At 40.5% G+C, this 26,671-nt stretch overlaps 1 protein-coding gene across 1 annotated transcript in view; it reads right to left on the minus strand.

Annotated features, from left to right (window-relative positions):
• The window catches only part of CD58 (CD58 molecule), a 91,186-nt gene that overhangs the window by 22,217 nt on the left and 42,298 nt on the right, over nt 1–26,671 (minus strand). Inside the window, exon 5 of the mRNA XM_044003547.1 lies at nt 11,329–11,622. Within this exon, the coding sequence (XP_043859482.1) occupies nt 11,329–11,622 (294 nt within the window). The remainder of the gene's footprint in view (nt 1–11,328; nt 11,623–26,671) is intronic.

Here is a 26,671-nt window from a genome sequence, read left to right on the forward strand (position 1 = left end):
CCGAACAGGAATATATGTAAATAGCTTTGCTAATTTTAGAGTATAATAGAAATGTCAGGTGTTATTATTTGCTTTTATTATTATTAAACACACCAGCACAAAGACCAATATTCCAAATACTGGCAAAATCTTTTCAGAGAATCTCACTAAAACTGACTGATGCCAGATAACTTTTTCATTAAAATATACAAATATAATTGCAGGGTTCCAGATCCCATTTCCTCCAATTCTGGATTTTTCAGATTACTCTAGATCTTTATATATGACACTCATTCTTTCAGAGACACACCTTGATCCTCCTGGAAAACAATCATCGTAACCACCCGCTGGCTCAGGGTCACCTGGCAAGGAAATAGGCTAGGGGCTGACTTCATGACTAAAAGATGAAATAATTAACCTATTCATAAGTGCTTATAATTAATTAATACAACTCATTTCTCATTAAGAAAAGAGAGTTACATGCATAACTCTAAAAGAAATGCCTGAATTAGTCTATTTAAAGGTATTACTGCAATTCAGATTGAGGGCAAAGTACTTCATCTCACTTATATGAACAATCCTTCAGTGCAGTGAGAAGGAAAAACAATGCCAGAATTAGCATCTCTTTGCAGTATAGGATTTCTCACTCGGAGAGGCCCTTTAAGCACTGGGGTGAAGTGGAAAGAGAGTGTGATTAGGATTCAGAGAACTTGGCTTCAAATCCAATCTCTGCCACTTGATACCTTTGTGACCTTGAAAGTCACATAACTTCTCTAGGCCTTGGTTTCCTCCTAAAATGTGTGGTTGGACAAGATGACCTCAAGTTCCTTTACAAAAGCAGCTAGATGGCGCAGTGGATAAAGCACTGGCCCTGGATTCAGGAGGACCTGAGTTCAAATCCAGCTTGACACTTGACACTTACTAGCTACGTGACCCTGGGTAAAGTCACTTAGCCCTCATTGCCTCGCCCCCCCCCCCCAAAAAGTTCCTTCACAGCTCTAAATCAGAAATTCCAAGTGTGCTGATAAATATTTAATAATCAGCTCTTGAAAAACTAGGAAATATTTTTAAATGCTCTGTTTAGTATGGCATTCAAAGCCCTTCTTAACCTGCCCCCTTATACCCCCCAAAGTCTACTTATACCTTATTCCCTGCCACATATTCTCCAATGCAGTGACACTGGCCTCCCAGCTGTTCCACAAACAAGATGCTCCACGTCTCAGGTCTGGATATTTTTTCTCAATGTTCTCCCTGCCTAAAACACTCTCCCCTCCTCTGCCCTAACTACTGACCTTCCTAGTCTCCTTTAAGAGCCAGCTATAGGGGGCAGCTAGGTGGCGCAGTGGATAGAGCACCGGCCCTGGAGTCAGGAGGACCTGAGTTCAAATCCGGCCTCAGACACTTAACACTTACTAGCTGTATGACCCTGGGCAAGCCACTTAACCCCAATTGCCTCACTAAAAAAGCAAAAAACCAAAACAAAACAAAAAAAAGAGCCAGCTATAATCCTACCTTCTACAGGAAACCTTTCCCACCCCCCATTTAATTCCAGTGTTTTCCCTCTTTTAATTATTTCCTATCTATCCTCTATACAGCTTCCTTTGTATATATTTGTTTGCATGTTGTCTCCCCCATTAGATCATAATCTTTTTGAGGGCAGGGACTTATCTTTTGCCTCTTTTTGCATCCCTATTGCTTAGCACGGTGCCTGACACATAATAGGCACTTAATCAATGCATTTTCTCCATCAGTTTCTGAAGTCTAGACTAGTGGCATCAAACATTAATAGACATGGATCTCTAGAGGTCCCATATTGACTTAGAAAACCAGAAGTCAACAGTATTATGATGTATTGTGTTTTTCTGTATTTTCATTCATTCAAAATTCATTTCATTATTTAGTTAACCACGTCCAATTACGCTTTAGTCCAGCTCAGGCAGCACTCACCTACTGGCAAGTTTGGTACCTCTGGTTTAGACAAACAATAAACAATAAGTCAAAACCTGACTTATAGCTTTGGCAATTTCCCAGGTGTAACTGCTCACACTGAAAATCTAACAATCAGCTCTATCTGGGCATGAGCTGGCTCCCACATACCTCTGTATGCTTCGCCCAGGAAGGGACTTAAAAGTAGCCTCAAGGAGGCAGAGAATAGAAATTATGACAAAGAAAGCAAGTCGAAGTCACAGGTGAAATGGGAGATTGCCTACATGGTATAATTCGAAGGATCCCAAGAAGCCCCCACAGAAAAATCCAAAACTCTCTGCTAAAACATTCTGCCCTAAGAGAGTCATTCCTTTGAATAAGCATCTTATTAAAAAAAACAGGGGCAGCTAGTTGGCGCAGTGGATAGAGCACCAGCCCTGGATTCAGGAGGACCTGAGTTCAAATCTGGCCTCAGACACTTGACACTCACTAGCTGTGTGACCCTGGGCAAGTCACTTAACCTCAATTGCCTCACCACCCACCCCCAAAATAATAAAATAAAAACAAACACATAGTCCTTGAAGGATCAATTCTCCCTCTCTCTGTTAACGGCACTGTCATTCTTCCAGCTACCCAGGTCTGACATCTCAAAACCCACTCTGGCTCTGCCTTTATTGCCCATGCGCAACTGATCTGTCTCTTCTGCCTTGATCTTGCCCAACCTTTTCTGTGCCCTTATCACAGCCACTGGTCCTTCAAATATCTTTCTAGCTTTATGGACGGTTAGAAGTGATGGTCCAACTAGTCCCACACCTTAATTTTGTATATGATGATATGTGAATCTAGCCTCATGCATTTATTAGTTGTGTGACCTTGGATAAGTCACTTATCCTCTGTCAGCCTCAGTTTCCTCATCTGTAAAATGAGGAAAATAATAGCACCTACCTCCCAGGGTAGTTGTGATGATCAAATGAGATGATATTTCTAAGACACTTAGCACAATAAGTGCTAAGCACGTAGTAGTCACTTAATGTTTATTTCCTTCCTTTTTTTCTTTTCTTTTTTTTTTTTTCAGGCAACGGGGTTAAGTGACTTGTCCAGGGTCCCACAGCTAGTAAGTGTCAAGTGTCTGAGGCCAGATTTGAACTCAGGTACTCCTGAATCCAGGGCCAGTGCTTAACCACTGCGCCATCTAGCGCATCTAATATCCTCTCCTCTTTCAGATCCCTGATACCACTCTCGGTTTTCTGTTGTTTCAACAAAAAACCACAGGGAAGTACCAAGACCACGTGGCCAGAGGGACAGATCTAGGACTGTGATCTTGGTGGCTTTCTTCCAAGAAGGCCTAGAGCTCTTTCCACTCCATCAGGCGTCCTTGTTATTCTGATCTATTACCCTTGTTCTAACTACTTTCTTCCTTCCTCAGTTTAGGCTCGGGATTTAACCACCTCAGGCATGATTTGTCCTCCATCCTGGAATCCCCTAACAGCCTGTCCCCTGCTTTCCACTTGCATGGGCAGGTCTAGAACTATTCTTAGGTCTCCCAAACAGAATTCTGCCTTCAGAGCATCACATATCCTCCCCTACTCAGGGGGCTTTAGGCAAGGTGGAAGGGGGAATCTGCCCATTTCATATGTGGATCATTCCATTTCTCTCAGAGTGGAGAGTCTCTTTTTGGGTATGGGTTGGCTTAGATGGAGATCTCTCTGAGGTCTTCTCAGAGAGTCTGTGACTGGGGACAGTGTAAACATTTTTGTGTTTCCAAGATGGAGAAAGATCACAGGAGGTGAGGAGGCTGAGAAATTGAGAGGTCAAGGCTGGAAGAGGAAAGGGGTTGGGGAGATAAGACAAGAAGCCAGGTAGTGAATTTACTAGGGAGAAGGGAAAGGGGAATGGAGGTCCACAGAAGAAAGCAACAAGGATCTAGATGATAGGTAGATGGAGGGAGGAAGAGAGACATAGAGACAGACATAGAAAGGGTATTTATTAAATGCTTACTATGTGCCAAGTGGGCTTCTAGGTGGCAGAGTGGAGAGAGTGCCTGGCCTGTAGTCGGGAAGACTCATCTTCCTCAATTCAAATTCAGCCTCAGACACTTACTAGTGGTGTGACCCTGGGAAAGTCACTTGCCCGAAGGAAAAAAAAAAAAAAGACTGTAATGGATTACTAGACATCATGTCCCAACTGGATGCCTTTGCCCTGGCAGGGACCTATGCCTTCAATACTCAGTTCCCTCACACGTGGCTCTGAGCTTTCCTCATTTCTTCAAGTCTCTGTTCAAATTTCACTTTGAGTAAGAGGCCTTCTGAGGTTCCTCAGCTGCCACTGCCTTCCCCTTCCAGATTTACTCCCATCCATTCTTTTTTGGGGGGTAGGGGGCGGGCAATGAGGGTTAAGTGACTTGCCCAGGGTCACACAGCTAGTAAGTGTCTGAGGCCACATTTGAACTCAGGTCCTCCTGAATCCAGGGCCAGTGCTTTAACCACTGCGCCACCTAGCTGCCCCCTCCCCACCATCGATTCTTCCATATACGTACATGCTATCTCTTTCTTTTGAACGTGAGCTCCTTTTGGGACAGGGATGACAGTTTTTTGGGTTTGGGGTTGTTTATTTTGTTTTGGTTTTCTTTGTGTCCTCAGCATTTAGCACAGTACTTGACACAGTCATCGCTCAATAAATGCTTGTTGATTGACTGAATGGACTAAAAATCCTCTCAGGTCCCTTCTTACTCTGAGATTTTTGAGGATTCCTAACTGAGGCAGAGTCATCTTCTCTCTAGCTTCTTCTGCCTCACAGGGCTTAGACCGAGACCTACTTTTCACTTAGAAACCCATCAGCTCCCAATCCAACCATTCTGGAGAACAATTTGGAACTCTACCTAAAGGGTACCACTACTGGGTCCGTGTCCCAGAGAGATCATAAAAAAGGGAAAAGGATCCACATGTACAAAATATTTATAGCATCTCTCTTTGTGATGGCAAAGAATTGGAAATCAAGGGGATGCCCATCAATTGGGGAATGGCTGAATAAGTTGTGGTGTATGAATGTAAGGGCATAGTATTGGGCTGTAAGAAATAAGGAGCAGGAGGAGTTCAGAGAAACCTGGAAAGACTTGAGTGAAGTAAGCAGAACCACAGTCACAACAACGCTGTGTGATGATCAGCTGTTTTAGACTTGGCTCTTCTCAGCAATACAATGATCCAAGACAATGCCAGAAGACTCATGCCAGAAAATGCTCTCCACATCCAGAGAAAGAGCCATGGAGTCTGAATGCAGATGGAAGCATGCTGCATTCATTTTTGATGCTCTTTTGTTTCTTCTTTCTTGTGCTTTTTCCCTTTTGCTCTGATTCTTCTTTCACAACATGACTCATATGTTCATGTGTTTAACATGACTATACTGTATAACCTATTTCAGACTGCTTGCTGTCTTGGGGAAGGCAGGGAGGAAGGGAGAAAAATGTGGAAGTCGAAATCTTACAAAAATGAATGTTAGGGGCAACTAACTAGGTGGCGCAGTGGATGAAGCACCGGCCCTGAATTCAGGAGGACCTGAGTTCAAATCCAGTCTCAGACACTTGACACTTACTAGCTGTGTGACCCTAGGCAAGTCACTTAACCCTCATTGCCCTGAAAAAAAAAAAAGAATGTTGAAAGATATCTTTACATGTAATTAGAAAAAATAAAATACTATGGGGGGGGGAGTGAGGCAATGAGGATTAAGTGACTTGCCCAAGGTCACACAGCTAATAAGTGTCAAGTGTCTGAGGTCGGATTTGAACTCAGGTCCTCCTGAATCTAGGGCCAGTGCTTTATTCAGTGTGCCACCTAGCTGCCCAAAAAACAAAATACTATTAAGAAAAAGAAGAAACATTGCCTCATCACCACAAAATATTTGTTTCCTATTAAATATTTCTCAGTTAGGTCAGTTAGACCTAAATGGAACAAGAGAGAAAAAAAATTATATCATACTTGTGTGTGTGTATATATATATATATAAACCCTGAGCTTGCAACCACTTTTTAGAAGTTTCCTAGAACAAGGATGGGTTTTCCCCAACACTCAACTCATAACCCACAGTCAAGCAGCAGCAACAAGCCCTGGGTACATTTTTGGTAGTCCCAGCCATGGTCTGAATGAGTTTAGCACACACCCATACCTGGAACTGAGCTCACAGAAATGCAGAGAGCAATGCCTTTTTGTCAGAAGCAGCGCCATCTGTCCCATACCCATTCTCCTTCTCATGCCCTAGCTCACCAAGAAGACCACAGATTTTAGATGATCAAGCATTTCGGTATGCAACAGTACACAGAGTAGGAAGCAGGCAAGAGGGAAGTGGATTGCCCATCTTGCTTTTAAGGGCCTCTGAGCCATTTTCAGAGAAGTCAGAATGGCCCAACCGAGTGGTCCACGTGTCGCCAGTACATAGAGGCTATTTCTGAGACACACTTCACTGACTCCGGCCTGCCAGCCATTTGAAAGCGAGAGACATGGATTTAGAAAGTATGTCAGCTTCAATGGGTGGGGGAAAAATGATCTTGGGCCAGAAGAGCTGGCCCCTCTGATGCTGAGGCCCACAGGAATTCCTGGTACGTCTGTAAAGAATATAACATAACAGCTACAGGAAGCTTTTGGTTTGGCCTGAGAAATGTTTAAAAATATAGAAGAAAGAAACAAATGTTTAAAATGTTAAATAATAAAACATATCAGATAATAAAATAATAAATGTATAATATATAACAATAAAATATTAAATAATAAAAATGAAGCAAAAAAAAGAAATATTGAAGAAAGGTGGAGTGGGCAGGAGCTTGACCATTACTGGATATATGCAAGCAGAGGGTGGGTGATTCCCTGTCAGGAATACAATGGAAGGGACTTCTTTTCTGGGCAGGAGGTGGGATTAAACGTCTGCAAACCCTTTGAACCCTGAGATTTTCAGAGAGGAGAGGGATTTCTTATTCCCATATGGGTTAGGCTAGTTGATCTCTGAGGTCCCTCTGAGATTCTGTAATTATCTGTTATACAGAGTAGTCATGCCTAAAAATCTGACCACCAACAGTAGGTGACGACAGTGGAGGGAGGATTTGGAGGCAAGAAAAACCAGTGAGGTTTCACCGTAGCCCTTTGCTGGCTCTGTGACCCTGAGCAAATCAAGGAATCTCTGTGCTTCAATTTCCCAATTTGTAAAATGAGAAGGTTGGATCTGATGTCTTGTAAAGGCCTTTCCAGATCCAAATGGATAATTCTCAACAGGAGCTAACATTTATATAGTGTTTTAAGGTTCATAATATGCTTTACTCCATATATTGTTACTTCATTTGGACCTCAGAATAGTTCTGTGAGGTAGTTTCTATCATTATTCCCATTTTACAGATGAGGAGACTGAGGGTTGGAGAAGTTTCATGATTTGCTCAGGGGTATGTGAGTATATCAGAGGTAGGATTTGAACTCTCTCTCTTTTATTTTTTTTATCGTAAAAGTATTTTATTATTTTCCAGTTACATGTGAAGATAGTTTTCAACATTTGTTTTCATGAGATTTTTAGTTCCAAAATTTTCTCCCTCCCTTCCTTACCTCCTCCTCCCCAAGAAAGAAATCTGATATAGGTTATACACATACAATCACATTAAACATATTTCTGTATTAGTCATGTTGTGAAAGAAGAATCAGAACACAAGGGAAAAACCTCAGAAAAGAAAAGAAAAAAACAACCAAAAAATAGAAACAGTATGGTTCAATCTATATTCAGAATCCACAGTTCTTTTTTCTGGATGTGGAGAACATTTTCCATCATGAGTTCTTTGGAACTGTCTTGGGTTCATTGCACTGCTGAGAAGAGCCAAGTCTATCACAGTTGATCATCACACAATGTTGCTGTTACTGTGTACAGTGTTCTCCTGGTTCTGCTCACTTCACTCAGCATGAGACCACTTAAGTCTTTCCAGGTTTTTCTGAAACCAGTCTGCTCATCATTTCTTATAGCACAATAGTGTTCCTTTACATTCACATACCACAACTTGTTCAGCCATTCCCCAATTGATGGGCACCCCCTCGATTTCCAATTCTTTTCCAAGAACCCTGATTCTCTTAACTCTGAGTCCAGCGATCTTTCCACTGTACTACATTGTCTTAATGAGTCTAGAGTCCTTGACACTAGAATTTCATTTAGGAAATTTTATAGCATTTCCTATCCCAAGTTGCTTGCTGCCCTTAGCATCCCTAATTCTCTGAGGATTGCTACGTGGTCACAAAGCACAGAACATCACGACCTCAAAAAAAAAAAAAATCCAAGTTACTGGTGACCCAAAGATCAATGGAAAGAGATATGGTGGGGATAAGTAAACTGAAACCAATATGATATTTGTAAGAATAGGTTATCTCTGTCAAAGTGAAGCCAGTCATGTAGAGACTGAGAGAGAACAGATGGATAGCCTAAAGGGAAGGCCTGCAATGTGTTAAGTGGATGTGAGGATTTACACAAAGATATGGGCAAGAATCCTAGAAATCCAGATTTAGATCTGGAAGCAACCTTCCCAGGACATTTGGTACAATTCTCTCATTTTACTGAAGAGGGAATTTACTCTCTCACTCTATGCTGGACACTTGACCAACCTCAGGGGATACAAAGAATGGCAAAACATGATCCCTGACCTCAAAAAAGTTCTCATTCTAATAGGGGAGATATGGAAAAAAAAACCACCTTTGTGTGTGTACCTATATCTATATCTATACTACATCTATCCATATCCATATCTATTCTATTTCTATTTCACCTATATCTATTCTATATGTATATCTAATCTATTTCTATATCTACTCTATATTTATATACATACATGCACATATGCACACATACATACATACAACTAGGACACCTTGGTAGCACAATGGAGAGAGCTGGACCTGGAGTCAAGAAGACCCTAGTTCAAATCCAGCCTCAGAGACTTAGTAGCTGTCTGACCCTGGGCAAGTCACTTAACCTTTGCTTGCCTCAGCTTTTGAATCTGTAAAATGGGAGTAATAATAGCACTTACCCCTCAAAGTTGTTCTGAGGATCAAATGATACAGTGGCTGTAAAATAGTGCAGTGCCTGGCACACAGGAAATGCTACAGAAATATTAGCTACTATTATAATTATCATGCCTGTGATGTAAATGGAAGGCAATCTCAAGTGGAAGTGGGAGGATTTGGGAGAAGAGAAGGAGAAAGACTGGTAAAAGTCTCCTGCAAAAGGCTGGATTTGAGCCAAGTCTTGATAGAAGGCCAGGAATCCAGGAAGAAGTGAGGAGAAAGAGCATTCCAGGCATGGAGAAGAGCCAGTGATAATGCTTGGAGTCAGAAGATGGACATGGGGAGCAGCCAGAGAGCCGCATAATTAAGTGATAGAGTACACAGAAAGAGAGGGTGGTTGACAGTGTTCAAAGCCACAGAGAGATCAACGAGGACAAAGTTTAAGAAAAGGTCATTAGATTTGGCAATCAAGAGATCATTGGTAACTTCAGGGAGAATCATTTCAGCTGAATGATGAAGATGGCCAGACTATAGATTATTAAAAAGAAAGAAAGTGAAAGTACTGAAAATGCACAGCTTTCTCAGGGAATTTGGTCATCAAAGGGAGAGAAATAGAGGATATTAGCAAGCAGAAACGGTAGGATCAAGTGAGGATTTATATTTGAAGATGGAGAAGACTTGGGCATGTGCACAGGCGAAATGGAAGGAGCCAGTAGTGAGGGAGAGTGATGAGTCATAATCGAGTGGGGATGACAGAGGGAGCAATCTGCTGGAGAAATCTGGATGGAATGGGACAAAGAGTGAATGTAAAGGGCTGATAAGGAAAAGGACCACCTGGGAAACAGAGGTGTAGGAGGAAATGGTAGGGGAAGAAATCTGAGTGAGATGAGATGAACAGGAGATGAGAAGGAGCTATTGACAAATGACATTTTCGTGGTGAAGAATGAGGCCAGCTTCTCAACTAAGAATGCGGGGTGAGATGGTACCCTGACAGGCTTAAGGAGAGATGAAAAAGGCTGGGACAGGGGCAGCTAGGTGGCCCAGTGGATAAAGCACCGGCCTTGGATTCAGGAGTACCTGAGTTCAAATCCGGCCTCAGACACTTGGCACTTACTAGCTGTGTGACCTTGGGCAAGTCACTTAACCCCCACTGCCCCACAAAAAAACCCCCAAAACAAACAAACAAAAAAAAGGTTGGGACAGCCATTCGTGTGAAAGGATATTAAATCAGAAAAATTTCCTTTCTGCAGTGAGGTTGAGATTTTGCAACATCAGTTTGTAGTGACCCGAGTCAGGACTGTCATTACCTTCCATCTTGCCAGGAATTCCAGCTGAGTGAGAATGGTTGGACAAGTGATTTAATCTTTCAGGATCTCCATTTCCTCAACTATAAAACCAAAGATGGCCTCCAATCTCCTTTCCAGCTTGAGAGCTATGATCTCAAGATCCTTTTTCTTCTCCACTCAGGGATGTCACTGTCAGGACCCACTCGTACCAGTTCAATCAATCAGTAAGCATTTACTAATCATCCATGGTGCAGCTAGGTGGTGCAGTGGAGAAAGCGCCTGGCCTAGAGTCAGGAAGACTCATCTCTGGCCCATTCAAATCTGGCCTCAGATGTTTACTAGCTGTGTGACCCTGGGCAAGTCATTTAACCCTGTTTACCTCAGTTTCCTCATCTGTCAAATGAGCTAGAGGAGGAAATGGCAAACCACTCCAGCATCTTTGCCAAGAAAACCCCACATGGGGTCACAAAGAGTCAGAGATGAATGAAAGTGACTAAACAACATAGCTATCTACTATGTAACAGACACTAGAGATACAAACAATCTCTGACTTCAAAGAGCGTACGTTCAATCAGTGGACACATACTTTTCCCCACACCATCCCAAAACAAAGGATTGGAAAGCTCCGAGAAAAGGAACCCTCGTCTGAAAATATCTTGTATGTGTCAAATCTTTCTCATTCCCATAATCATTCGTTGTAAAGGTCTCTTAAAATAATGGGAAATGTATCATTTTCATTATTGATATAAAATCCTTCACTGAAGTCTAGTGGGTATAGTGTGGTATGGCATGGTGTGGCGTGGCAGCGTCCCCAAGGGTGTTGAAGATTCTACTGGTCAATTTCACATTCTAGTCGATTTGACCAAGCAGGAAGGGCTTCGGGTGTGATGAGTGCTGTCTAAGGACACTTTACAGATATAGACAGACTTATTACCAAAAACCAGATCACCAGGAGATGAAAGGTTTTGTCCACAACAGCTCACAGATTTATTGCCAAAGGATGGGGGTGGGGGTGCGGGTGCTGCAATTTTCATGGGTGGAGAGAGAGTGCCCACATCGGGAAAATCAAAGAGCCCCCCAGTCTGGAGTCCAAAACAAGTCTATAAAATGAATGTGCTACTTACCGATAACATAAAGAAATGTCTTCTCACTTTCCGAAAGGTCTGATGACTCTATTTCATACTGGCCTTCGTCAGATGCTGTTAAATTTTGGATGGTAAAGTTACCAAACTGGTCTAATGTTGCTCTTCCTTGAAAGGACCCAAAGAATGCAAAATCACCATGCTCTGACCATTCTGCTACTTTATCTTTCCCTTTCTTCCAGGTAATATCTTTAAATGCTGTTTTTTCCAATGGCGAAAGTGTAATATTATTGTTCCTGAGACCAAATATATTCTTGGAGTCACATCTTCCCACGTCTATGAAAAAGAGGAGGAGAGAGATGAGATAAAACCCAATAAACACATTGATAATACAGTCACCCCTTCTGAAATGCCACTCTCAGCCCCAGTCAACATAAATGATCTTTAGTCTAGGAAGCCAACATCATCACCAACTGATTGCTCACTCTGTTTCAGAACCAGAAGGCATTAGATAGCACCTTTTCCACACGTGTGGGGAAAATGAGACAAACTGTTTTTGGCACATGCTGATAAGCCACCATCCATCCATTCAAGTGCTTCCTGCTTCCAGGCAAACAATGCAGTTAAAAGGGAAATTATCAAGCTCCAAAAATGGGTGTTAAGCTTTCTTTTTTTCTTTTTTCTTTTTTTTTTTTAAAGCAACATGGCTAATATGGAAATGTTTTACATGATTTCACGTGTCTAATCGATCTTATTGTTTGGCTTCTCAGTGGGAGAGACTGGATGAAGGGAGAGATTTCAGAACTCAAATTTGTTTTTAATGTGCTGGTTTTTTTCCATAAAAGTATTTTATTATTTTCCAGTTATATGCAGAGATAGTTTGCAACATTTGTGTTTATAAGATTTCTAGTTTCATTTTTTTCTCCCTTCCTCCCCTCCCTCTACCCTCCCCAAGACAGCAAGCAATCCAATATAGGTTATATATGTATAATCACATTAAACATATTTCTGTATTAGTCATGCTGTGCAAGAAGAATCAGAGCAAAAAGGAAAAACCTCAAAAAAGAAAAAAAATAGAAATAGTATGGTTCAATCTGCATCTAGATACCACAGTTCTTTTTTTTTTTTTTTCTGGATTTGGAGAGCATTTTCCATCATGAGTCCTTTGGAACTATCTTGGACCATTGTATTGCTGAGAAGAGTCAAGTCTATCACAGCTGATCAACACACAATGTTGTTGATACTGTGCACAGTGTTCTCCTGGTTCTGCTCATCTCACTCAGGATCAAGAACTCAAAATTTTTTAAAAATTAAGTTATAAATTTAAGGGTGTTATTAATTTACATTATAAATTTAATTTAATTTAAGGGTGCTGAAGACAGATAATCAGCTGATGTTTCTCCCAAGAATAATCAGAATTTAAAGAATGAGGAGGAGGAGGAGGAAGAGAAAGAGGGCAAGATGAAGAGGAGGGGGAAGAGGAAGAAGAGAGGGAAGAGGGAAAAGGAAGAAAATTTGAATAGAATTAGGAGCCTTTTTCTTTTTCTTTTTTTTTTCAGAGCAATGAGGGCTAAGTGACTTGCCCAGCGTCACACAGCTAGTAAGTGTCAAATGTCCGAGGCCAGATTTGAATTTAGGTCCTCCTGAGTTTAGAGCTGATGCTTTATCCACTATGCCACCTAGCTGCTCCCTAGGAGCCTTTTTCAAAGTCTTTTTTTCGCATAGAAACTAATGTTCATAGATTTGTTCATTAGTCTATTTCTCTATTAGTATTTATTTTCCTATTCTATACTATCTCCTCATCAGTAATGAACTGCCCCAACATATAGCACTGGGTTTTGCAACCTTATAAATAAGTGGTTTCATCCCTCATTCTAGAGGACTGAAGATGAAGCATGCTAACCACCTGCTGTGGGGCAGCTAGGTGGCTCAGTGGATAGAACACTAGACCTGAGTCAGGAAAACCTGAATTCCAATAGGACTCCAGACACTTACTTGCTATGTGACCCTGGGCAAGTCACTTAATCCTGTTTGCCTCAATTTCCTCATGTGTCAAATGAGCTGGAGAGGGAAATGGCAAACCACTCCAGTACCTTTGTCACACACACACACACACACACACACACACACACACACACACACACAAGCGCGAGCGCACGCGCACAAAAAATCTGAAATGCCTGAACAACTATCACCTGCTGACAAGGAAATGAGGGACAACTCCATACTCAAGGTGCAGAATGAAACTACATAGGCCATCTCCTATGTCTGACTAGTTTGTATCAAAGGATTAAACTAGAAGAAAGACTGATTTCACTGGTAGAAGCAACACTTTACCCTCTCTTCAGTTTATTTGTTTAGTGAGTTACCTGGAGCATTGAGAGATTAAGTGATTTACCCAAGGTCACACAGCCAGTAAGTATCAGAAGCAAGACTGGAACCCAGGTCTTCTTGGACCTGAGGCTGGATTTCTATCCACTATGTCACACTGCCTATTCATCAAAATCATTATTTTTTCCCCTTTCTTTTTTCAGAAAAATAAGGGTTAAGTGACTTGCCCAGGGTCACACAGCTAGTAAGTGTCAAGTGTCTGAGGCCGGATTTGAATTCAGGTCCTCCTGAATCCAGGGCCAGTGTTTTATCCACTATGCCACCTAGCTGCCCCCCATCAAAACCATTATTAATAAAACCTTGGTCCATCTCTGACAACATAATTTAATTAAAAAAATAACACCTGGCATTTACATAATGCTTTTAATCTTGCAAAGGCCTTTTCAGACACAAAATAATTTGATTCTCATGAGAATCCTACCAGATAATCACTAACAGGTATTACCATCCCAATTTTATGAATGAGATGGCAGCTCAGAGATATGAAGCGATCTACTTATGTTTACACACCTGGATTTGAATCTAGGTCTTCTTTTTTAAAATCAATTTAAAATATTTATTTATTTATTTTTGGTGAGACAACTGAGGTTAAGTGACTTGCCCAGGGTCACACAGCCAGTAAGTGTCAAGTGTCTGAGGTCGGATTTGAACTCAGGTCCTCCTGAATCCAGGGCCGGTCCTTTATCCACTGCGCCACCTAGCCGCCAGAATCTAGGTCTTCTTAACGCCAAGTATACTAATCTATTCACTCTGCTATTCTGCTTGCCCTTCCCCGCCACCCCCCCCCAGCACTTATCTGCTAATTTACAATGCCAGTGTTGGGCAAATATTAGACTGGACCCACAGTGTGCTAGTCATTCACACTACCCAGTCATCTCAGCAAAATGTTCACCCTAGTAGGTGATCATGGCTGTAGGGGAGCTAGACACATAGCTAGATTTTATGGTTTGAGAGCAAGAGACACCCAGAGAGATAAATGTTTTACCATGAGCTGCCACTTATAGTAACAATTATTAGTATCTAAGTAATATGAGTGTACTAATAATGGTAAAGAGTATTACAGCTGCATGATCCCACTACTACTAATGAGCAGCATTGGTATTATTCTAGCTAGCCTAAATAGCACAAGGCTCTTTGGAGAAGATTTTCCACAGTAACTTAGCATCAAAGAAAGGCAACTGGGTTTTCATCTGGGCTCTCCCATTAATAGGGTACACAACACTGGGGAACCTCCGGCCTCATCTGCAAAATGGAAAAAGCTGGACTGTAAGGAGATAATTTACCAAACAGGGATTTGTATTTGGTTATGTTCTGTTTTGTAAAGAAACATAACACAAAGGATTTAGAACTGAGAGGGACCTAGAAGAAATCCACTCTAACTCCTTTATTTTAGAGATAAGGGAACGAAGGGAGACAACAGTTATGTGATTTGCCCAGAGTCACACAGCTAGACCATTGTCTGTGGCAGGATTTGAACACAGGCATTCTTAACTTCAAGGCTGATGACCTTTCCACTACACTATGCTGCCTTTCAATGTTGCCTTAATATTTTTATCAATGATTTGAATAAAGGCATAGATGGAATATTTATTAGACTAATACAGAATGTCAAATACCATACTCGTACAATATACTGTCATTATTTAAGAGAGTAAGCCCTTTGAAAATGCCATCTCCCCAATCTCTACCACTACTCCCAAGTGCCACCGAGGGGAGAGGCAAACTAGCCAATTGAAGCAAGAAGCCCTGACAAAAGAGAAAAGAGGTGGCATGTGCCAACAAAGGGGCCCATCATCCCCACCACCACTGACGCTAACCACTGACCAACACAGCTAAGTTCTAGAGACCAAGGAAGTGTCTAGTTGCACCATGACTTTTCTTCTAGACCACCACGTGGCCCCAAACCAGGGAGACAACCACTGTGAAGATATGACCTGGCAACTGTCTGTACTCAGCATCAACACCTTTGTCACTGTTGAGTGGTTCAACATAACAGATGTTATTTTGTTAGTGGAAATGACATTAAAGAAGGGATTTTACCACCTCCCTATTCTTGCGCCCTATGGACCACCAGGCCTTTCCATTCATCCTGCAAGTGGACCCTCTTCTATATGTCCTTTCCTTCTGTTAGAATGTGAGCTACTTGAGAGTAGGGACTATTTTACTTTTTTTTTTTTTAACTTTTGCTTTACACAAAGAAAATGCCTGATAAATGCTTCATTCATTTAGTTGCTAATGACATGAAGCTTGGGGTGGTAGTTAACACGCATCGGGATGAAAAAGAGATCTCCCTAAGCTGTGATGATCTCAGCCTAACAAGATTAAATTCAGTAAGCAGAGATATAAAATCTTATGAATTTTTAAAAAATAGTAACAAATTTAACAACTATAAATGGCATTACGATGGTAGAGAAATGGGGAGGAAGTACAGGTAGAAAGCAGTTGGGGGTGGTGGGGAATAGGGAGGAATCATAACTATAAAGCAGTCTGAGAGAAAAAGGCCTGGCCCTTTGATAAGTAGAGACCCAAGGTGACCTAAACCAATGAAGAGACCAACATCACCCAATTCAAATTAGGCATTTTCACTCCCCTTGAAGTCACAGCCAGTACCACAGATCCCAGAGTTAAGATGGATCAAGACCAATTCTGTCTGAAGCGAATCCAAAGATTGACCTTGTGCGAACCACTTCCTGTGACTCAGTCCTATTTCCTATCAGATTAGAATTGCATTTAAAAATAGCCTGATACCAGTTTTCTGATGAAGAAATCAAAGCTATCTATTGTCATATGAAAAAATGCTCTAAATCACTATTGATTAGAGAAATGCAAATTAAAACAACTCTGAGGTACCACCTGACACCTATCAGATTGGCTAATATGAGCAAAAAAGGAAAACAATAAATGTTGGAGAAGCTGTGGAAAAATTGGAACACTAATGCATTTTTGGTGGAGCTGTGAACTGATCCAACTATTCTGGAGAGCAATTTGGAATTATGCACAAAGAACTATAAAGCTGTGCATACCCTTTGACCCAGCAATACCACTATTGGGTCTTTTCCCCAAAGAGATCATAAAAAAAGGAAAAAGGATCCACATGTACAAAAATATTTATGGCTGCCCTTTTTGTGGTGACAAGGAATTAGAAATTGAGGGACTGCCCATCAATTGGGGAATGGCTGTACAAGTTGTGGTATATGAATGTAATGGAATTCTATTGTGCTATAAGAAACAATGAGCAAGAGGATTTCAGAGAAACCTGGAAGGATTTGCATGAACTGATGATGAGTGAATTGAGCAGAACCAGAACACTACACAGTATCATCAACATTATGTGTTGATCAACTGTGATAGACTTGATTCTTCTCAGCAATACAATGGTACAAGATAGTTCTGAAGGACTCATAATGGAAAATGCTCTCCAAATCCAGAAAAAAAAAAGAACTATGGAATCTAGATGCAGATTGAACCATACTATTTGGTGCTGTTGTTTTTCTTTTTTGAGGTTTTTACTTTTTGCTCTGATTCTTCTCTTATAACATGACTAATGCAGAAATATGTTTAATGTTATTGTACATGTATAACCTTTATCAGATTACTTGCTGTCTTGGGGAGGGAGGGAGGGAGGGAGGGAAGGGAGAAAAATTTGAAACTAGAAATCTTATAAAAACAAATGTTGAGGGGGCAGCTAGGTGGCGCAGTAGATAAAGCACTGGCCCTGGATTCAGGAGTACCTGACTTCAAATCCAGCCTCAGACACTTGACACTTACTAGCTGGGTGACCCTGGGCAAGTCACTTAACCCCCATTGCCCCGCAAAAAACCCCCAAAAAACAAATGTTGAGACCTATCTCTACATGTAACTGGAAAATAATAAAATATTTTTATAATTTATATACATATAACTTTTCAAATAAAACCTGGATACCATTTTTTTAAAATAGCCTGATACAAGAAAAACTTCACAAATCTACAAGCAACTTGGATGGACAACACAGCACAAAGACAAAGGCTAAATAAACATTCCATTTCAAAACAGACACTTGATCTGTGATAAAGGAGTACCAGTATTGTTCCTTTGAGTCTGTAAATTAAACAATTAAACCTTGGTCCCTTGCTCATTTAGCACAACACTGCTAAAATGTTGGTATGTTTTTTTGGGGGGTAGGTGGTGTCTAAAGACTGTCTCCCCCTGTGTTTATGGACCAGCCCTAAGCTGAGGAGGTCTGGTCCCAGTTTGTTAGACAATTGGCTGCTTGAAAGCTCCAACCTCTGTTTTCCTGAATCATTTCATTTTTCATGCACCACAGTCTGGGGGTAAAACCCAATGACTCTCAGAAAAAACTAAAATAGGCATATAGCAAGCTAACCTTGAAATATTAGCTAGAGAAGAAGCCAAATGAAGGAGAAAAGTGCAAGCAGATTTCTAGAGTTTATGAAGTACTTTCTGATGCAAAGAAGAGAGATTTATATGACAAAGCTGGAGAAAAAGCCATCAAAGAGGTCGGTTAGGGTGATGGCTTTGGTTCTCCAATGGATATCTTTGCTATGTTTTGTTTTGGAGAAGGTGGAAGAAAGCAAAGGGAACTGAGAGGTAAAAATGTTGTTCATCAGGTGTTGGTGATCTTAGAAAATTGATATAATGCTGCTGCTGTGCTCTATGAGCAAAGCAGAATTGAATTAGGTCAAAAGAAACATCATGTGTTCAAATTTAAAGAATCCAACCCAAATGATCACATGGATTATTTGTGCCCAACCTGTGGTAGAGCACTCCAAGCTCATATTGTTCCAGTCAGCCACGGTGGGACACACTGTTACTTGACTCTAACATAGTGATGTCATTTTGGTCCTCTTCGAGACAAAAGGACAACAACCAAGTTTTGCAAAGCCCTTTGCATATATATGATTTGATAGGTAGCTTATTTCAGAAGTAGCTAGTCTTAAAAAAAAAAGTAGCTAGCCTTAAGTGATTTTTCGAGATCTCAATTTAACAAGCCATTCAATTCTGAATTTCTCACATATTTTATCCCAGAACATTTCTAATAATAGCAGGATTTCCTTGGTTTGTCCAGCATCTTCTTGTGCTGTTCCTCTCAAATACTATCAATCTAGTTAGCACATAGGGATTGTCCTCTTGTTTTAATTATTTTTTCAATGGAATGGTAGTGGTTACAGGATCTGATCTGGAAATTTTCCGAATTAATCTAAAGATGGTTAAATGAATGAACCACACTGATTCCATCTTGTGACTCAATTCTGGATCTAGCTCAGTTTCCTTGCTATTCAATTATGGGTCTAGTACAAATTCTGTCCTGTGAGGAAACTGTGGGAATTGGGAGGAAACCATATTGTATTGTTTGAACGTAGCCCTGTGTGGCTAGGAAACTGGACCACCTGTACCTGCTGTTGAGAGACCCTTAACTAAGAACCAAGGTTATGCGAACCAGAAGCTCAGTCACATCCAAAGACTGATTCAAGAAATTTTTCCAGAATTGTACATATCAAGTAAAACATGTCTTATCTGAGCAGCTAGAATCACAGTGGAATCACCAGGCCTGGAGCCAGGAAGATTCATCTCTCCGAGTTCAAATCTGGCCTCAGATACTTATTAGCTGTGTGACCTGGGTGAGTCACTTCACTCTGCCTCAGTTTCCTCATCTGTTAAATGAACTGGAGAAGAAAATGGCAAACTACTCCCTTATCTTTGCAAAGAAAACCCCAAATGAGGGGCAGCTAGGTGGCACAGTGAATAAAGCACCAGCCCTGGATTCAGGAGGACCCGAGTTCAAATCCAGCCTCAGACACTTGACACTTACTACCTGTATGACCCTGAACAAGTCACTTAACCCTCATTGCCCCACCCCCCCAAAATAAGATCATGAAGAGTCAGTCAGATACCAAAGAAATGACTAAACAACATGATGTCTTTTTTCCCCCTGCATTAGTCATATTGTAAAAGAAGAATCAGAACACAAGGGAAAAATCTCAAAAAAGAAAATGAAAAAACAGCCAAAAAGTAGAAACTGTATGGTTCCATCTACATTCAGAATCCACAGGTCTTTTTTCTGGATGTGGAGAACATTTTTTATCATGAGTACTTTGAAATTGTGTTGGATCATTGCACTGCTGAGAAGAGCCAAGTCTACCACAGTTGATCAACACACAATGTTGCTGTTACTGTTACTGTGTACAATGTTCTCCTGGTTCTGCTCATCTCATTCAGCATCAGTTCATGTAAGTCCTTCCAGATTTCTCTGAAATCCTCCTGCTCCTCGTTTCATACAGCTCAATAGTATTCCATTCCATTCATATACCACAACTTGTTTAGCCATTACCCAATTGATGGGTGTTCCCTCAATTTCCAATTCTTTGCTACCACAAAGAGAGCTGCTATAAATATTTTTGTCTATGTGGGTCTTTTTCCTCTTCTATGATCTCTTTGGGATACAGACCTACTAGTGGTATTACTGGGTCAAAGGGTATGAACAGTCCCATAGCCCTTTGGGCATAGTTCCAAATTGCTCTCCAGAATGGTTGGATCAGTTCACAGCTCCACCAACAATGCATTAGCGTTCCAATTTTTCCACAGCTTCTCCAACTTATTTTCCCTTTTTGTCATATTAGCCAATCTGATAGGTGTCAGGTGGTACCTCAGAGTTGTTTTAATTTGCATTTCTCTAATCAATAGTGATTTAGAGCATTTTTTCATATGACAATAGATAGCTTTGATTTCTTCATCAGAAAACTGCCTGTTCATATCCTTTGACTATTTTTCAATTGGAGGAATGACTTGCATTCTTATAAATTAACAACAAGATGTCTTATCTGAAAACTGGTCCCATACTGATCAATCAGTTATTGTTTCATGTTCCTTTGATTGCTTATTTAGAGACACTTGGGATGAGTGGGATACCTCTTTTTCTGAAATCAGAATATGGCACCTGTTCACTCTCCCCCTCCCAACTTGGAAAGTCCTTAATCTTTCATCCAATTAGAAATCAGATTACCTAATATTGTATTGTTTTCTTTCAATTAATTGGCCTTATTTGACTGATGGTTTTTTTACTGTATAAAAGTCTGTTTCCCCCTGTATTGGGGTTCTAGCCCTAAGCTGAGGAAATCTAGTACTGCTTTATTAGGCAATTGGCATGTACTGCTTATTAAATTTGAAATGTTCAGAAGATCAAACCTTTGTTTGCTCAGTAATTTCATCTTTCACCTGCCACAGGATGTGGACCCTTGTTGAAAAGAGATACTGGCCACGAATTTAGACTTGCCCTCCAGACCTTCTGCTGAGAAGACACAGGAAATAATATCTTTGATTGGTCCCCAGTGACTGGTGACTGTGAGCTATTGGGGTGAGCTGTGGTATGGCCCACCCTTTGAATCCTTTTTTTGAGGGCTTTTTCCAGATACTACTAATAAAATAATGGCTATCATTACATGAAGCTTAAAGGTATGTAAAATGTTGTACATGTATTATCTCATGTGAGTCTCACAAACATCCCGTTGACTAAAACTCCTGCAGGGAAGTGAATCCAGAGGGGATGGAAAACTCTCAGAAAAAAAATTTTGAAGTGAAAAAGGAAAATTTAAATGAGGAAGAAAAAAGAGGAAACCTCTAAAGATCAAACGAAATAGTATTTGTAAAGCATTTAGCACAGTGCCTGGCACATTGATCCCTCCCCTTCCTCCCTCTACAGAGACTGGTATAAATGGAAAGGAAAATGATCAATAGACTTAAGGAGAAGGAACAAGATGAATTTTAATAGGGTGGCAAGATCCTATAAAAAGTGTCAGGAGCGGGGCAGCTAGGTGGTGCAGTGGATAAAGCACCAGCCCTGGATTCAGGAGGACCTGAGTTCAAATCCTGCCTCAGACGCTTGACACTTACTAGGGCAAGTCACTTAACCCCAATTGCCTCACCAAAAAAAAAAAAAAAAGTGTCAGGAGTGCTAAATTGTGGATGGGGAGGTAGGAAGCAGGGACTAGAAGGATATGGTAATCACAAAGAGCCAACATCCGCCTTCATCAAAAATAGTTCATTCAAAACTAACCTCATTTCCTTTTTTAAAAAAAGACAATTACTAGATGGGTAGAAGGTCAGGGAAGAATTTAACAGTGAAAAACTTGACAAAATCTTGTGCTTTGCTTTGCTTTTCTTTCTTTGCAGGGCAATGAGGGTAAAGTCACTTGCCCAGGTTCACACAGCTAATAAGTGTCAAGTATCTGAGGCTGGATTTGACCTCAGGTCTTCCTGAACTCAGGGCCAGTGCTTTATCCACTGTGCCACCTAGCTGCCCCCTCATGCTTTTCTTAAAGAAAAAGATAGATGTGGGTGAGATGATGTTATAATTAGGTGGATTATCTTTCACCACAAGCTAGCCCCTATTCTAAATATCCTTATCTTTGTTGAAGATATCACCATTCTTCTTCCAGTTTCTCAGCTTCATAAGCCTGGAGTTATCTTCAATTTCTTATTCTTCTTCAAACCACATATTTAAATGGTTGCTGAAACTTGCTGGTTCTACCTATCTCCCTCCACAGAATGTTGTTCCTCTTTGTTCTTTAGTCATTTTCAGTCATGTCTGACTCTTCGTGATATCATTTGGTGTTTTCTTTCTTTTTCTTTTCTTTTTTTTTTTTTTGGTGGGGCAATGAGGGTTAAGTGACTTGCCCAGGGTCACACAGCTGGTTAGTGTCAAGTGTTTGAGGCTGGATTTGAACTCAGGTACTCCTGAATCCAGAGATGGTGCTTTATCCACTGCACCACCTAGCTGCTCCCTGGGGTTTTCTTGATTAAAGGTACTGGACTGGCTTGCCATTTCATTCTCTAGCTCCTTTGACAGTGAGGAAAAGGAGGCAAACAGGGTTAAGTGACTTGTCCAGAGACACGCAGCTAATGTCGGAGACCAGATTTGAACTCGGGTCTTCCTGACTCCAGACTCTATCCACTGTGCCACCTAGCTGCCTAATTGTTCAATATGGTAGTAAAAAAAAATGGTAAATGTGTTCTTAGGCAAAAAAAGTGAAACATAAGGGTCCAGGGCTGGGGAAACTTTATTCTGCCTGGTCAAACTACATCTGCAGTGCTGAGTTCATTGCTGGGTACCACATTTTAAGAAGGGTATTGATAAGTTGGAGAGTATCCAGGATAGCAAATCAGATGGCGAAGGGCCTTAAGATTATGCCACATAAAATACACTTGAGGGAATTGGTAGTGCATAGAGCACACTGAAGGGGAACATAACCTTCTTCATGAATTAAAAGGGTTCTTATATGGAAGGGGTGTTAGACTCATCCCACTTGGCTTCAGGGGGCAAGGCTGGAAACAACAGGTAGACACCAGACTTAAGGAAAAACTAACAGGGAGAACTACTGTCCCAAAGTGGGCTATCCCAGAAAGTAGTGGGATCCTACTCCCCACCCCATCCCCACCGACATGGAGGTCTTCAAGCAGAATGTGACTGACCACTTGCTGAGTATGTGGAAGAGGGGATTCTTAGACAAGATTGTCACTGAAGTCCTTTCCAATTCCTGGATTTTGAGTCTCATATTTCCATGAGGAAACACAACTGTTTTAACAGAAAATATCAGCAGCTAGATGGCACAGTGGATAGAATGTCAGGCTTGCCTGGGGTCAGGAAGATTCATTTTCTTGAGTTCAAATCTGGCCTGAGGCACATTAGCTGTGTGATCCTGGGTAAGTCATTTCACCGTGTATGCCCCAGTTTTCCTCATCTGTTAAATAAGCAGGAGAAAGAAATAGCAAATCACTCCAGTATCTTTGCCAAAAACAAACAAACAACAACAAACACCTCCCCCAAATAAACAAAAAAACCCTAAATGGGATTGCAGAGTCAGACATGACTGAAATAACTAAAACTACAAAAACAACCAGTTTTATAATTTATGATTCTGATGTCAAAATGTCACCAAGCTCTTCAAACCTTGAACCCCAGCAATCCTCACTACCAGGCAAATATGCTAAGGAGGTCAAACATAGGAAGAGCCCACATGCACCAAAATATTTATAGCAGAATTTTTTGTAACAACAACAACAACAACAACAAAAGCAACAAAAACCAACAAGCGGGTACCCACCAATTGGTGAATGGCTGAACAAACTATGCTATGTAATAAATGCATTAAATCATCATTATCATGCAAGAAATGACAACCATTAGACATTCAGGGAAATACAGGAACATGGATTCACTGATGCGAGTGGATAAAGAATCAAGAAAATAACATGCACAATAACTATGATAATACAAATGAACGCAACACTAAGATTCAGGTCTCCTGAAATTAACTGCCACTCTTGGTCACAAAGAAGGGACGAGAAAGCATGTCCTTCATATTCACCAGGGTTGGACAACTGCTTAACTTATAACAAGTAAGGCTTCATTTGGGAATGAGGGGCAGATGCAGAGAAATGAATGAAGTGGTATCACTAAAACTTAAAATTTAAAAAGAAAATACCAGTTTTGTGCAATAAAACTATGACATATGTATTTTATTTTTGTCTTTCAATTGATAAATGGAATAAAAAAGAGGATTGCCATCTTTATCTCCTATCATTATTCAAATAACATCACACATTTCTTCATAAGACATTATATTAATTTCCTTCCTTGAATCCTGGCAGATTCTGAACAACAACAACAAAAAAGACATAATTGACTTGTCATCTCTCATCATCTAGATGGTGCAGTAGATAGAGCCCTGGAGTCAGGAAGATCCAAGTTCAAATCTGGTCTTAGATACTTACTAGCTATGTGATCATGGGAAAGACACTTAACCTCTATTTGTTTCGGTTTCCTCAACTGTAAATTGAGGATAATAATAGCACCTACCTTGAAGCATTGTTGTGAGGATCAAATGAGATAAAGTACAGTGCCTGGCACATAGTAGGTGCTATATAAAAATACCTATTTCCTTCCTGTAATATTTATTTGTGGATAAACCATTGAACTTGGGATCAGGAAGACCTGAGTTCAAATCCCACTTCAGACTCTTTATGAACTGTATGACTCTAGGTATGTTACTTAACTTCTCTCAGTTTCAGTTATTGATCTGTAAAATGGAGATAATAATGAAACCTAGCACAGAGTTGTTGTGAGGATCAAATGAGATAATATATCAAGATATCAATAAAATAGATCAAATATGATAATGTATCAATAAATCAAATATATCAATTGAGATAATATAACAATAGATAATATATAAAGTGCTGTATATATACACATATATACACATACCTATACATGCATATATATATATATATATATATATATATACATACACACATACACACATACACATATAGGCACTATATAAACATTTATTGTTGTTCCATCAGTGTCCAGCTCTGTGGAAGTTTTCTCGGCAAAGATACAGGAATGGTTTGCCATTTCCTTCTCCAGTTCATTTTACCAAGACAAACAGGGTTAAATGACTTGTCCAGGTTCACCTAGCTAGTAAATATATGAGGTCCAATTTGAACTCAGGTCTTCCTTCACTCCAGGCCCAGAACTATATCCACTGTGCCACCTAGCTGGCTGTGCAAATATCAACTGCCATTATTATAATCACAAAAGTAATTATTATCATTATTAATTATGTTTTTATTGCTACTTATCAGTCCCTATAAATACATTATAATATTTTTGGATTTGCCCAAGTATGCTTGAATTTCAAGGGCTCCTATTTTCTAGTAGACCCTTCCCTTTAAATCACTATAAAGAGGCAATTTTAACAGTGGCACAACATTGTCTTTAACACATGCTTATCATTCACAATTAAAGGACTTTAATTAATAAATGCACAAGTTGATTTTCCCTATTGTGATGGGTATGTATTAAAAGGAAAGGTATAGTGAATTATCTTAATGCACAAATCAGTTTCCCAAGTCTTTTCTCTCTATTGCCTGGAGCACAATTAAAAAAAAAAGGTAGGTAGCTCTAATTAGATAATTAGATTTTTACTTGTGGACTGGGTGCTATTAGCATTTAAGTGCTTATTTGTTGTGTCTTATGTTTCCTATCAGCTAAATGTATTTAACCTCACTCAGGAGACCAGTGACTAGGGAAATACTAGGAGATATATGGAGATCAGTGACAAAACCAAAGAGGTGGATAGACTTAATTATTGGATTTCTGCTAGATGATTGATATCCTTTTAGCTCAGTAGTCCTTAGAGGTAAGAACGTCAAATTGGCAAGATTGGAAGAACATCTCACTACGCTCCATGTTAACAGAAAGAGTTAAAAATGAGTTTCAAGAAAAAAGTGAGGAAGAAAAGGATGAGAAGAAGCAGAGGAAACTCACAGCTTGCAACAGTCTGAGCCCAACTGCCATTCTGGTGTTATAGGTTCAGAACTGGAATTAAATGAGATTCTCCTAGACCACCCAACAGTCAACAAGCATTTATCAAGCACTGCTGTGGGGATGCAGTGTGAGGAAATGGGGAATGGTCTCCTCTCAATAAGAATATGACAGTCACCATTCAAATTACACTCCTCTGGATCTGTTTGAGGACAAAGGTCTCAGTCCCCCTCCTTCCCTTCCAGCAAACAGATCACATGGTTCAAGGAGCCCTGAGCTGGTCTCAATAAGGTCCTCTTCTGGTCTGCGTCCATAAGGGAAGATTGAAGAAATGTCCCTGTGTCACCTCCCCCATTGGCTAAGAACCCAAAGAATAATCATGGAAATTAGGGTTAAGAATACTGCATTCCAGTTAGCTAGTTTTGTGGCAGAGATTGCAACCCTTGAGTAATCGACCAGTGATGAAAAAAAGGGAGGGTCCATTCACATTAGGGACTAGGGGTTAAAATGGGGCCTTCGAGCCCCCATTCTTTGCACCCACCAGCTGCACACTGGGTGACCATTCTCACAAGAAGGACAATAAATGAGCCTTTGACGCATCACCACTGCTGAGTTCCAGAGAATTACTGAGCAGGAGTTGTTTTCCCTCTCACAGTGGGACCCCAA

Source organism: Dromiciops gliroides, chromosome 4 (assembly GCF_019393635.1).
Source record: "Dromiciops gliroides isolate mDroGli1 chromosome 4, mDroGli1.pri, whole genome shotgun sequence".
Classification (NCBI taxonomy): domain Eukaryota; kingdom Metazoa; phylum Chordata; class Mammalia; order Microbiotheria; family Microbiotheriidae; genus Dromiciops; species Dromiciops gliroides.